We start from the raw sequence: 14,737 nt of genomic DNA, 5'->3' as shown, positions 1-14,737 counted from the left end.
TGCCCTAATCCAGGATTAGGTAAAAACACAGGGAATATGTGGCTGAGCGGAAATACCTCTGCATCATTTCCTAATGAGGATTAATCATGAGGAGGTTCAGCCTGACTGACTACTATTCATAATGCCACTGGCGGAATGCTCTCAGTGACTGTCTGTGTGCGTGCTTATGCGTTTGTCATCATGGTTTCTTTGTCTGTTTTCATAGTCAGAACCACAAGTCATATAGTCATATCACTGTTCTAGAACATGATTGGATAGGTTAAATCATGCCTTAGTGATTTAAGGAAGGGAAGAAGGAAGGATGCGAAGTCTTCGAACAGGATATATCCATCAAACTTAACCGTTAGATACTAACCTAACTACAGATATAGGTACAGATTACACTAACTATACACCAACTTTAACCATTGGAGGGGGTTCAGTAGACATCTGACCCTGTATCAGTGGTTAGGGGCTCAGATCTGAACCTGTGACTCCAGTCCAGGCCGGGTAGTCTGTTACTCCAGTCCAGCTCTTCTTGTGTGCTGAGCAGTGTTTTCACAGGAAGCAAGCGTTTTCAACTCGTGCTTTTTGAGTCAGCCATCCCTCCTATTGACGTATTGCTTTATCCACAGTCAGACCCGCTTGAACATTTCTCTCCATCTGTCTGACTGTCCGTCTGTCTGTCAGAGCAGCGGTCATCATCATTGTGTCGTCGATGCAGGGAGGACAGGGGATTTGAGACAGAAAATAAACTCAACCGTGGCTCTCTCTCTGTGTGTGTGTTTGTGTGTGTGTGTCTGTAGGCTACGAATGTGGTTCTCTGTCTTTAGAGGAGGTGTGTGTGTGTGTGTGTGTGTGTGTGTGTGTGTGTGTGTGTGTGTGTGTGTGTGTGTGTGTGTGTGTGTGTGTGTGTGTGTGTGTGTGTGTGTGTGTGTGTGTGTGTGTGTGTGTGTGTGTGTGTGTGTGTGTGTGTGTGTGTTTGGAAGGGGGGTCTTGGCTTTGTCTTAGACTTCTCCTTTGTCAATGACTCCTCAACACGGTAGGCTAAGGAAGTGTTCCTGTCTTTCCTTCTGGATATCCCTGGGAAGAGTGTTGATCGTGTAGAGATGCAGGATTTTCCTGCTGTCCCAAATCTGGGAATCCTCTGGGTTGGATAGAGCACAACTCTGTCCGGACCGTCGAAAGATTTTCGTGTAGGCGTTGGATTCCATGTGTGTTTTTTTGTTTTCAGCTCGTGGAGCATGGGGGCAGCTTTGCTGTGCTTTCCCATCAGGGCTTTTGCAAGGCTGGACTCGTTCTAGTGTGACACTGTGGAACTTCCCCTAGATGTTAGAACTGTGGATTCTAGAACTGTATTTTGTGGATTCTAAAACGTCTCACTCTGAATTGTAGAATGGTCCATTGTGGACACCAGAACTACACTCTGTGGAACTTTCTCTTCTTGGGATTCTATAACTACTTCAACTACTACTGTAACTACTCTCTGGAGGACTGAGAGAGGGACTGAAGGGTGATTGTTGACACTTATGAAAGATATTTAGCTACAGCCAGAGACCATCTCAGAGACAAGTATTTTCCCCTGTTCAATATCTCTGTGGGGAAGCTATCATCACCGTAGACACTTTTTGCTCTTCAAGCCCCTCTAACCATGAAGAGTCACCTATGCATCCACTCAGGCAACCCGGGCATTGCATTCGTCTATGGCATCACCACCGACGAAACGCAAGAGATGACGTCGCACACCCCTGTCAAACGCCTCAAAACTGACCACCACCATTCACCATCCCTACCTGTCCCCGTTCCCCTACCCCCTATTCCACTTTCCTCCGACCCCTGTCTCCCCCCTCCAGAGGAGGCCTACCAGAAGCTGGCCACAGAGACGCTGGAGGAGCTGGACTGGTGCCTGGACCAGCTGGAGACCCTGCAGACCAGACACTCTGTCAGCGAGATGGCCTCCACCAAGGTAGGACCACTATCTACCGAATTATTACTACTAAGACTATCTAGACAATGGGTGAACTAGGTGAACTGCCATAGGTTTGTGGGCATGGCGTTGGGTAGTGGATTTAGTTTTGAGATAGAGCTTTACAGTAGACCTACAGCGTCTGGGACCAAGGTCTATGTCTTAAAGTGGGATGGAGAGGAGGACACAGAGTGTGATCATAAGTGCCCAGTCACCTTCCTCTCTCTGAGCCCAGTTAAACACTTAGATATAAAGAACATCAGCACCATCATAATATGCCATTTAGCAGACGCTTTTATCCAAAGCGACTTACAGTCATGTGTGCATACATTCTACGTATGGGTGGTCCAAGGGAATCGAACCCACTACCCTGGCGTTACAAGCGCCATGCTCTACCAACTGAGCTACAGAAGGACCATGAGATATACAACATAACACAACTACAGCCAAAGGTTATAACTCAAGTTAAAAATCTGACCGTTAATAATAGCCTGCATATGATATTACACCACCCATATGATATTACACCACCCATGTGATATTACTACACCACCCATATGAAATTACACCACCCACATGATATTACTACACCACCCATATGATATTACCACACCACCCATATGATATTACTACACCCATTTGAAATTACTACACCACCCATATGATATTATACCACCCATATGATATTACACCACCCATATGATATTACACCACCCATATCATATCACACCACCCATATGGTATTACACCACCCATATTATATTACAACACAACCCATATGATATTACCTCACCACCCATATAATATTAGCTAATTACACATACAATATTACTGTACCACCCTTATGATATTACCGCACCTATAGGATATTACAGCATCACCCATATGATATTAACCGACCACCCATATGATATTACTTCAGCACCCAAATGATATTACTACACCACCCATATTATATTACTATACCACCCATATTATATTACCACACCACCCATATTATATTACTATACCACCCATATTATATTACTATACCACCCATATTATATTACTATACCACCCATATGATATTGCTACACCACCCATATGATATTACTACACCACCCATATGATAACACACCACCCATATGATATTACTATACCACCCATATTATATTACTACACCACCCATATGATATTGCTACACCACCCATATGATATTACTACACCACCCATATGATATTACTACACCACCCATATGATATTACTACACCACCCATATGATATTACTGCACCCATATACGCAGTGCTCATTTAGTGTACCAGACAAAATATTCACAGAACTTAATTTAATCTATGAGTTAAGAAATACTTCCTAGTACAACTGCACTGCACTCAGTACCTTTCACCTATGAGATGGTCCTTTATTGTCCACAGTCACATGACAGATATGAAGGTTACAGGTGGACATATTGTTGACTATCATGCAGAGGATGAGGTTTGTTGGAAAGCAGAAAACAGTAATACTGCTGGTTGAATCCCATTGTTAATATGGGTGTATCAGGTTGAATCCCATTGTTAATATGGGGTTTTCAGGTTGAATCCCATTGTTTATATGGGGTTTTCAGGTTGAATCCCATTGTTTATATGGGGTTTTCAGGTTGAATCCCATTGTTTATATGGGGTTTTCAGGTTGAATTCCATTGTTTATATGGGGTTTTCAGGTTGAATCCCATTGTTTATATGGGGTGTTTCAGGTTGAATCCCATTGTTAATTTGGGTGTATCAGGTTGAATCCCATTGTTAATTTGGGTGTATCAGGTTGAATCAGATTGTTAATATGGGTGTATCAGGTTGAATCCCATTGTTAATTTGGGTGTATCAGGTTGAATCCCTTTGTTAATATGGGTGTATCAGGTTGAATCCTTTTGTTAATATGGGTGTATCAGGTTGAATCCCATTATTTATATGGGTGTATCAGGTTGAATCCCTTTGTTTATATGAACATGCTTACAGCACTGCTGTCTTGGGTTATACCACTTCCTACTCAGTCCTTTACATGTGGTTGCTTGTTGATGCTTTTAGGTAGCTCGAATCTCCAAGTGTACATCTCTTATGTCTAGGTTATGTACTCCCATGAGTAAATGTTCAATTTATTGTTTAGCTGTGTGTTCTGCCCTGGGAGCAGCTAAGTCAGACAAGCTGCCCCACAGTTGCTCAGATACAGTAACAGCATGCAGGCAGGCTCTTGGAAAGCTTCTCACTTAGATCCAAAATGTCAGTCGCAGGGAGCCAGTCTCAGGAAGATGTTTTGTACACACGGTAGGCAGGCTACAGTAAATGTACGTGCTGGATAGGGAACCTAAGGGGGCTAGCGTTAGCCTAGCATTAGCAGCATCCTGCTCTGCTCTCTGCCATGGCTCCGGAGACTTCTCCAGCTGATAACATTGTGATGTCATCAGTATGCTCGACCGTCTCGATGAGGAATGAGGGACAGCATAATGTGTTTCTGTGTGAGTACCAGGAACCTGTTTGTCACAGTGTGTGTGTGTACATCTTCTAGGGAACTGTGTCTGAGAGAATGTGTGTGTAAAGAAGGCTTGTTGCTGTTTTTATTAGGTTCTGGTTTGACCTCTAGCTTGCACACAACTGTTGTTATTCCAGTATGTGTATATGTTGTTATTCCAGTATGTGTATATGTTGTTATTCCAGTATGTGTATATGTTGTTATTCCAGTATGTGTATATGTTGTTATTCCAGTATGTGTATATGTTGTTATTCCAGTATGTGTAAATGTTGTTATTCCAGTATGTGTATATGTTGTTATTCCAGTATGTGTATATGTTGTTATTCCAGAGTGTGTATATGTTGTTATTCCAGTATGTGTATATGTTGTTATTCCAGTATGTGTATATGTTGTTATTCCAGTGTGTATATGTTGTTATTCCAGTATGTGTATATGTTGTTATTCCAGTATGTGTATATGTTGTTATTCCAGTATGTGTATAAGTTGTAATTCCAGTGTGTATATGTTGTTATTCCAGTGTGTATATGTTGTTATTCCAGTATGTGTATATGTTGTTATTCCAGTATGTGTATCTGTTGTTATTTCAGTATGTGTATCTGTTGTTATTCCATCGAGGGATGCCGTCTATATATATATATATAGCTATGTGTTTATATATATATATATAAATACAGAAACACACATAGGTATATATAGGTATATATGTATATATATCAATGCAACACCTTGTATTAGTCAGATTTGAAGATACATACAGACCAATTATTTTATAGCTGTGTGTGTGTGTGTGTGTGTGTGTGTGTGTGTGTGTGTGTGTGTGTGTGTGTGTGTGTGTGTGTGTGTGTGTGTGTGTGTGTGTGTGTGTGTGTGTGTGTGTGTGTGTGTGTGTGCTAGACTAAAGGTCATTGGACCGATGTGTAGACACAACTGGAGATGCCCGTCACGCCACTTAGAAGACACTTTAATGCAAAGCAACTTACATTACAGAGAGTTCAGACATTTTGTTGTACGTGTATGTGATCTCTGCGAGCATTGAACCCATGACCTTGTTAGCACCATGCTCTTATCAAATGTCCACACGTGGACCAGATAGTCCCATGCCCTACTTATTAAATATACAATTCTGTCATTAACAGTCAGTGGTAGAGTTTATTGTTAGCCTTTAATTTCTGTATACTTCCAATTTCTGTTTCTCTGTCTGTGTAGGCTATTTGTGCACCACAAGTGTAGCAGGTAGCCAAGCTGGTTAGAGCGCTGGGACAGCAACCCAAAAGGTTGATTGTTTGAATCCCCAAGCCGGCAAGGTGGAAAAATCTGCCGTTTTGCCTTTGAGCAAGGTAGTTAACCCCTAGAACACCTGCTCCCTGGGCGCTGATGATGTGGATTAAGGCAGCACCCCGAACCTCTCTGATTCATAGGGCATGCATTCAGTTGTGCAACTGACTAGGTATCTCCTTTCCTCACCTAGTGTTTGGACATTGTTGTCATTTCTTAAAGCACCTGCACTTCAACAATTACATGTTCCCTTTTTTCATGCCCTCATGCTTACAGAACTGTGGTGTGTGTGTGTGTGTGTGTGTGTGTGTGTGTGTGTGTGTGTGTGTGTGTGTGTGTGTGTGTGTGTGTGTGTGTGTGTGTGTGTGTGTGTGTGTGTGTGTGTGTGTGTGTGTGTGTGTGTGTTGGGTGTGTGTGTGTGTGTGTGTAGACTAAAGGTCATTGGACCGATGTGTAGACACAACTGGAGATGCCCGTCACGCCACTTAGAAGACACTTTAATGCAAAGCAACTTACATTACAGAGAGTTCAGACATTTTGTTGTACGTGTATGTGATCTCTGAGAGCATTGAACCCATGACCTTGTTAGCACCATGCTCTTATCAAATGTCCACACGTGGACCAGATAGTCCCATGCCCTACTTATTAAATATACAATTCTGTCATTAACAGTCAGTGGTAGAGTTTATTGTTAGCCTTTAATTTCTGTATAATACTTCCTGTTTCTCTGTCTGTGTAGGCTATTTGTGCACCACAAGTGTAGCAGGTAGCCAAGCGGTTAGAGCGCTGGGACAGCAACCCAAAAGGTTGATTGTTTGAATCCCCAAGCCGGCAAGGTGGAAAAATCTGCCGTTTTGCCTTTGAGCAAGGTAGTTAACCCCTAGAACACCTGCTCCCTGGGCGCTGATGATGTGGATTAAGGCAGCACCCCGAACCTCTCTGATTCATAGGGCATGCATTCAGTTGTGCAACTGACTAGGTATCTCCTTTCCTCACCTAGTGTTTGGACATTGTTGTCATTTCTTAAAGCACCTGCACTTCAACAATTACATGTTCCCTTTTTTCATGCCCTCATGCTTACAGAACTGTGTGTGTGTGTGTGTGTGTGTGTGTGTGTGTGTGTGTGTGTGTGTGTGTGTGTGTGTGTGTGTGTGTGTGTGTGTGTGTGTGTGTGTGTGTGTGTGTGTGTGTGTGTGTGTGTGTGTGTGTGTGTGTGTGTGTGTGTTTCTGTACTGACTGTGTTAATGTACAGTATGTGCCCCTGTCCTCTCTCTCTGTCTTCCAGATGTGTGTGTTTGAGTTATCTAATCCTCTTTGACCACAATCAGTCACCTTGTTGTTCAGATGGGGACGGAGGGATTTTCTAGGTACAGATAGAGAGACCAGCCTAAACACTGGTCTCTTTATACAGAAACACCAGGGATATCAGCCTTAACACTGGTCTCTTTATACATAAACACCAGGGATATCAGCCTTAACACTGGTCTCTTTATACAGAAACACCAGGGATATCAGCCTTAACACTGGTCTCTTTATACAGAAACACCAGGGATATCAGCCTTAACACTGGTCTCTTTAGGATATCAGCCTTAACACTGGTCTCTTTATACAGAAACACCAGGGATATCAGCCTTAACACTGGTCTCTTTATACAGAAACACCAGGGATATCAGCCTTAACACTGGTCTCTTTAGGATATCAGCCTTAACACTGGTCTCTTTATACAGAAACACCAGGGATATCAGCCTTAACACTGGTCTCTTTATACAGAAACACCAGGGTGTATCAGCCTAAACACTGGTCTCTTTATACAGAAACACCAGGGATATCAGCCTTAACACTGGTCTCTTTATACAGAAACACCAGGGATATCAGCCTTAACACTGGTCTCTTTATACAGAAACACCAGGGATATCAGCCTTAACACTGGTCTCTTTATACAGAAACACCAGGGATATCAGCCTTAACACTGGTCTCTTTATACAGAAACACCAGGGATATCAGCCTTAACACTGGTCTCTTTAGGATATCAGCCTTAACACTGGTCTCTTTATACAGAAACACCAGGGATATCAGCCTTAACACTGGTCTCTTTAGGATATCAGCCTTAACACTGGTCTCTTTATACAGAAACACCAGGGATATCAGCCTTAACACTGGTCTCTTTATACAGAAACACCAGGGATATCAGCCTTAACACTGGTCTCTTTATACAGAAACACCAGGGATATCAGCCTTAACACTGGTCTCTTTATACAGAAACACCAGGGATATCAGCCTTAACACTGGTCTCTATATACAGAAACACCAGGGATATCAGCCTTAACACTGGTCTCTTTAGGATATCAGCCTTAACACTGGTCTCTTTATACAGAAACACCAGGGATATCAGCCTTAACACTGGTCTCTTTATACAGAAACACCAGGGATATCAGCCTTAACACTGGTCTCTTTAGGATATCAGCCTTAACACTGGTCTCTTTATACAGAAACACCAGGGATATCAGCCTTAACACTGGTCTCTTTATACATAAACACCAGGGATATCAGCCTTAACACTGGTCTCTTTATACAGAAACACCAGGGATATCAGCCTTAACACTGGTCTCTTTATACAGAAACACCAGGGATATCAGCCTTAACACTGGTCTCTTTATACAGAAACACCACCTAATTCTGAAAGCACCATTGTTTCGTTGTTTACCATTGTTCCTGCATGTCATGGTAACTCTATGGACTCCCATTCAAGTCCAGGTCTCTAACCCACCAAGGACTAGTCTCCTTGACTGTTATATCACATTCTCCATCATGATACACTATGTCTGAGGAATTGAGATGTTCAGCTTTGTGTAGTTGATGCCAGTTATTTTGTTTTCGTGGTCATGAGATGGACTTGACACTATTGTAATTGTAGGTCATAAGCATTCTTCTATCTTCCTTGAAGCTTTGACTTCTAAGTCATGCTGTTGTTGGTGGCATTTATTTTGTGTTCTTGGACATGTAGCAAGCTACGTTCGTATTGAAGCCAGAGATGGGAGAGCTGTGCACAACTTAATTGTAATTGTAGATATAAGCATTTTTCCTTGAGACTTTTACAGTTGCTTATTTTGGTCTAAATGGTTGAAATGACCTTTAGAATAGAAATCATTAGATTAACATATTAGGCACGTTTTATGTTTGTGTGAAATGTGACTGTGTGGGTGTGAGATGCAGTCCTCTCTCTCTTTCACCCTTCAGTTCTCTCTCTCTTTCACCCTTCAGTTCTCTCTCTCTTTCACCCTTCAGTCCTCTATCTCTTTCACCCTTCAGTTCTCTCTCTCTTTCACCCTTCAGTCCTCTCTCTCTTTCACCCTTCAGTCCTCTATCTCTTTCACCCTTCAGTTCTCTCTCTCTTTCACCCTTCAGTTCTCTCTCTTTCACCCTTCAGTTCTCTCTCTCTTTCACCCTTCAGTTCTCTCTCTCTTTCACCCTTCAGTCCTCTCTCTCTTTCACCCTTCAGTCCTAAACCTCTTTCACCCTTCAGTCCTCTATCTCTCTCCCTCTTCCTTTCCCCCGTTTTCCCTTCCCTTCGTTTTCTTGTTTATATTTTTCCCGCTGCACTGAGAATGCGCCTGACGTACCGGCATCACTCTGCCCAGCTGCATACTGATGAAGGCACACACACATACACACAGTCACACACATACACACACACTCTCTCTCGCTCTCTCGCTCTCTCGCTCTCTCCCGCAGACACACACACTGTGCTCAGACACACACACACACACTGTGCGCAGACAGACAGGCTTAGGCATGTGCCACACACCCCACCTCGGCTGCAGACCCGCATGCTCACCCATGTTACCATGGAAACCATATCGTCAATTCAATCCCGGCTCTGTGTTAAAAATGAGAGAGAGAGAGATAGCAGTGTGTTTATTTGTGTGTGTCTGTCTCTCTTAGCGGGCATTTTAAATATTTCACATAAGGTCACAGGTTGATTATACTATCTTACTGGAAACTGTAACATAATGTATCCACTTCATCTCAACTGGATTCCAACTTAACTCATCTAGCATATACATGCATCACCTGCCATAACAGAGATGGCTCATCTCCTTCAGGGGCTTAAGGCCAGGGGCTTCCTGGTGTCAATGAGGAGAGGAGAGGAGAGGAGAGGAGAGGAGAGGAGAGGAGAGGAGAGGAGAGGAGAGGAGAGGAGAGGAGAGGAGAGGAGAGGAGAGGAGAGGAGAGGAGAGGAGAGGAGAGGAGAGGAGAGGAGAGGAAAAGACAGGAGAAGTGAGGAGAGAAGAAGAGGGGATAATAGAGGTGAAGAGAGGGGGAGAGAGGAGAGGTGAAGACAAGCGAGGTGAGGAGCGGTAAAGAGAGGAGAAGGAGGGAAGGAGGAAAATGTGGAAAAAAATTGCCAGTGGAAAGGAAGAGGGATCGTCTGGGAGGAGAAGAGATGGAGAGCAAAAAGGATATACCAGTCCAACCAGTATGAATAAGAGAGGCAGGGAGAGAGGAGACTTGTCTCATACTGTATGGACTGTAGCCATCTATTCTGTTGTTATCATGTCATACTGTATGGACTGTAGCCATCTATCTTGGTGCTGTCATGTCATACTGTATGGACTGTAGCCATCTATTCTGTTGTTGTTATGTCATACTGTATGGACTGTAGCCATCTATCTTGGTGCTGTCATGTCATACTGTATGGACTGTAGCCATCTATTCTGTTGTTGTTATGTCATACTGTATGGACTGTAGCCATATATTCTGTTCTTATCATGTCATACTGTATGGACTGTAGCCATCTATTCTGTTGTTGTTATGTCATACTGTATGGACTGTAGCCATCTATTCTGTTCTTATCATGTCATACTGTATGGACTGTAGCCATCTATCTTGGTGCTGTCATGTCATACTGTATGGACTGTAGCCATCTATTCTGTTGTTGTTATGTCATACTGTATGGACTGTAGCCATCTATTCTGTTGTTGTCATGTCATACTGTATGGACTGTAGCCATCTATTCTGTTGTTGTCATGTCATACTGTATGGACTGTAGCCATCTATTCTGTTGTTGTCATGTCACACAATCCTGATATCAACAGTTGATATTTGTCATGACACTGAAGAGAGCAGTTTATAGAGCACTAACACACTGGACCACCAGGCTAGTAGAGAGAGAGAGAACACTAACACACTGGACCACCAGGCTAGTAGAGAGAGAACACTAACACACTGGACCACCAGGCTAGTAGAGAGAGAGAGAACACTAACACACTGGACCACCAGGCTAGTAGAGAGAGAACACTAACACACTGGACCACCAGGCTAGTAGAGAGAGAACACTAACACACTGGACCACCAGGCTAGTAGAGAGAGAACACTAACACACTGGACCACCAGGCTAGTAGAGAGAGAACACTAACACACTGGACCACCAGGCTAGTAGAGAGAGAACACTAACACACTGGACCACCAGGCTAGTAGAGAGAGAGAACACTAACACACTGGACCACCAGGCTAGTAGAGAGAGAACACTAACACACTGGACCACCAGGCTAGTAGAGAGAGAGAACACTAACACACTGGACCACCAGGCTAGTAGAGAGAGAGAGAACACTAACACACTGGACCACCAGGAGTAGAGAGAACACTAACACACTGGACCACCAGGCTAGTAGAGAGAGAGAACACTAACACACTGGACCACCAGGCTAGTAGAGAGAGAGAACACTAACACACTGGACCACCAGGCTAGTAGAGAGAGAGAGAACACTAACACACTGGACCACCAGGCTAGTAGAGAGAGAGAGAATACTAACACACTGGACCACCAGGCTAGTAGAGAGAGAACACTAACACACTGGACCACCAGGCTAGTAGAGAGAGAGAGAACACTAACACACTGGACCACCAGGCTAGTAGAGAGAGAGAACACTAACACACTGGACCACCAGGCTAGTGAGACCACTAACACACTGGACCACCAAGCTAGCTGAGAACACTAACACACTGGACCACCAGGCTAGAGAGAGAACACTAACACACTGGACCACCAGGCTAGTAGAGTGAGAACACTAACACAGACCACCAGGCTAGTAGAGAGAGAGCCCTAACACACTGGACCACCAAGCTAGTAGAGTGAGAACACTAACACAAGCTCACCACATACCCCCTTCCCAGTCTGTGTGTGTGTGTGTGTGTGTGTGTGTGTGTGTGTGTGTGTGTGTGTGTGTGTGTGTGTGTGTGTGTGTGTGTGTGTGTGTGTGTGTGTGTGTGTGTGTGTGTGTGTGTGTGTGTGTGTGTGTGTGTGTGTGTGTGTTGTGGCGTCAGAGTGGAAAAATGCTAAACTGACCGTAGAGCAGTTTCTAGCTCCAACTTCTTAGTCTTTGATCTCAGCTGGCTCCACACGCGCTTCAACTAACCCAACAAACACAGGGGGTTATGCCGAATGTGTCTTTGCTGGCAACCCATTGGCTAGTCAGCAACAAGCAAACATATGTGAAGCCAGAGTGGTTGTTCTACTGCTCCAAAAGGAAACCACAGAGAAGTGGGAAGCACGGCGATGTGGTACCCTGCTCCTTCTGGTGGCTTTAATCACACACACAGGCCAGTGCCAGCCCAAAGAAGCTTCAAACCCAGTGACACAGGCTTGGCTCCATTCTAGCGAACCACAAAGCCCTGGGGCCTCTGGCTTCGGTTCGACAGGCTACACACTAGTATCAGCTGAGGCCTTATGTTAGACAAGTAACCAAACAGCACTACTGTCTAACGTTGTTCCGCTTTCCTGCTAAAAATGGCTTAAGTCCCCGGGGTCGATGTCCTCGCCTCACCATGATATCACCTGTATGATCACAGTGTGTAACAATTCACCACAGTTCTATAAAATAAATCCTTTTGATCAAGTGTTAATGAATGGGGATTGTTAATAAGAGTAGCTTCTGTAGCTATACAGTAAATTACTGTAATGCTACACAATTCCTTACCATATTCTCTAGAGATTACTAGTTATTGTATTTAAACTCATTATTTCACTGAAGAGGCAGAGGACGACTGAGTGTGGTGCTGGTTGTGGTGGTCGGGTGTTATATGAAAACTATTACTCCCAGCATTCACGTATTATAGGTTAAAAGCAAGCTATAAACAAACTTCTTAATGGATGATTCGAACTAATCCAGCGTACATTAGCCCCACACTGTGAAATGAGGCTCGCAGTGGACGTCATTCCAATCAATGCTCTCAATCAATAACCCCATCATCATAATGAAAGGACCAATCCTAATCCTAATCCACATCTAATAAATAAGAAACGTGTTTATTTAACAGCTTTTTGAGGATAAAAAGGGCTTCTGCTTGATTTCTTTCTGTCTGTGACGACTCAAGGGTGAAGTTTACCTGGGATGTTAGCCTGGCATTATTTTAGCATTAGCCTAGCTTTAGCCTAGCGTTAGCATTTTTACCTTATGATTATTTGGTTGTTGTTTCCTTTCTGGGGAATGACAATGGTTCCTAGCTAGCATTTGAAGCTAATTGTAAACAGCTTAGTGTAGTCGTAACATTTCACCAAAATCAGAAGAGATAGTTTGTCTACTTTGATGCTTGGTTCAACTTCTTGTTTTCTCTAAAAGCTAACTCCGGTGGTTGTATTGGTGTTGTAGCATAGCGTATTTTACAGCATTGACCAACTGTGCTGCACTCCAGCCCACAGTCCCTCCCTTATGCTTTACTTTTACACCGTTGTCTTATTTGAGAGCTGTATACAGTATATGGTAATATTCCAAGAGTGTTTGTATGGGGTGTGTACACATAATCCACTACACACACAAGTAGACTAACACAGAATACACTAGTTGTGTCACGATATCAGACCTATCCAGATCATTCATTCCAGACCAAACTGCCACTTTTCTACAGCCATTCCCATTAAAACGACAATCGTGCAGAAGCATAATATCTACCAGCATCCCCTTTAAGAAGACACCCAACTGCAGTATCATTGTGCTTCGGTCCTAGATAGGCCCTCCCCTTTAAGTACAGTAGAGAGCCACTACAGATCCCCATGGATTTGTTTTACAAATTAGCTCCTCCATGACCTGTCTGTCCCTGTGTGAAAGGCTGGCTGAGGACCAGAGCACGGGACTAGTGGGTGTTATATGAATAGTGCTGCACTGTTTCCCACCAGTGGAGGCTGCTGAGGGGAGGTGGTGTGGAATGTCTGTAGTGTCTGGAATGGAGTGAATGGAATGGTATCAAACACAAGTGTTCCATTCACTCCATTCCAGCCATTATTATGAGCTGTCCTCCACTCAGTAGCCTCCACTGTTTTCTACCATCCCCAACCCTTCATTAACTGTTCATCACAATGAGGAAGTGTTCATCAAAGACATACACTATATATACAAAAGTATGTGGACACCCCTTCAAATTAGTTACTGACAGGTGTATAAAATTAAACACACAGCCATGCAATCTCAATAGACAAACATTGACAGTAGAATAGCCTTACTGAAGAGCTCAGTGACTTTAAACGTGGCAAGATAAGATGCCACCTTTTCAATAAGTCAGTTCTTCACATTTCTGCCCTGCTAGAGCTGCCTCGGTATTTCTGTAAGTGCTGTTATTGTGAAGTGGAAACGTCTAGGAGCAACAACGGCTCAGCCGCGAAGTGGTAGGCCACACAAGCTCACAGAACAGGACCGACGAATGTCTGAAGCACATAGCGCGTAAAAATCTTCTGTCCTCGGTTGCAACACTAACTACTGAGTTCCAAACTGCTCCTGGAAGTAACGTCAGCACAATAACTGTTCATCATGAGCTTTATGTAATGGGTTTCCATAGCCGCACACAAGCCTAAGATCACTATGTGCAATGTCAAGCGTCGGCTGGAGTGGTGTAAAGCTCATCACCATTGGACTCTGGAGCAGTGGAAATGCATTCTCTGGAGTGATGAATCGTGCTGGTAGTCTGACTGACAAATCTGGGTTTGGTGGATGCCAGGACAACGCTACCTGCCCAAAAATGTA

The 14,737-nt window shown here is 43.6% G+C and overlaps 1 protein-coding gene across 1 annotated transcript in view; it reads left to right on the top strand.

Moving 5' to 3' along the window:
• The window catches only part of LOC124047727 (cAMP-specific 3',5'-cyclic phosphodiesterase 4D-like), a 425,579-nt gene that overhangs the window by 369,522 nt on the left and 41,320 nt on the right, over positions 1-14,737 (top strand). Inside the window, exon 9 of the mRNA XM_046368031.1 lies at positions 1,833-1,945. Coding sequence (XP_046223987.1) covers positions 1,833-1,945 — 113 coding nt within the window. The remainder of the gene's footprint in view (positions 1-1,832; positions 1,946-14,737) is intronic.

This window comes from Oncorhynchus gorbuscha, linkage group LG11 (assembly GCF_021184085.1).
Source record: "Oncorhynchus gorbuscha isolate QuinsamMale2020 ecotype Even-year linkage group LG11, OgorEven_v1.0, whole genome shotgun sequence".
Classification (NCBI taxonomy): domain Eukaryota; kingdom Metazoa; phylum Chordata; class Actinopteri; order Salmoniformes; family Salmonidae; genus Oncorhynchus; species Oncorhynchus gorbuscha.
This window is presented reverse-complemented; position numbering and strand designations above follow the sequence as displayed.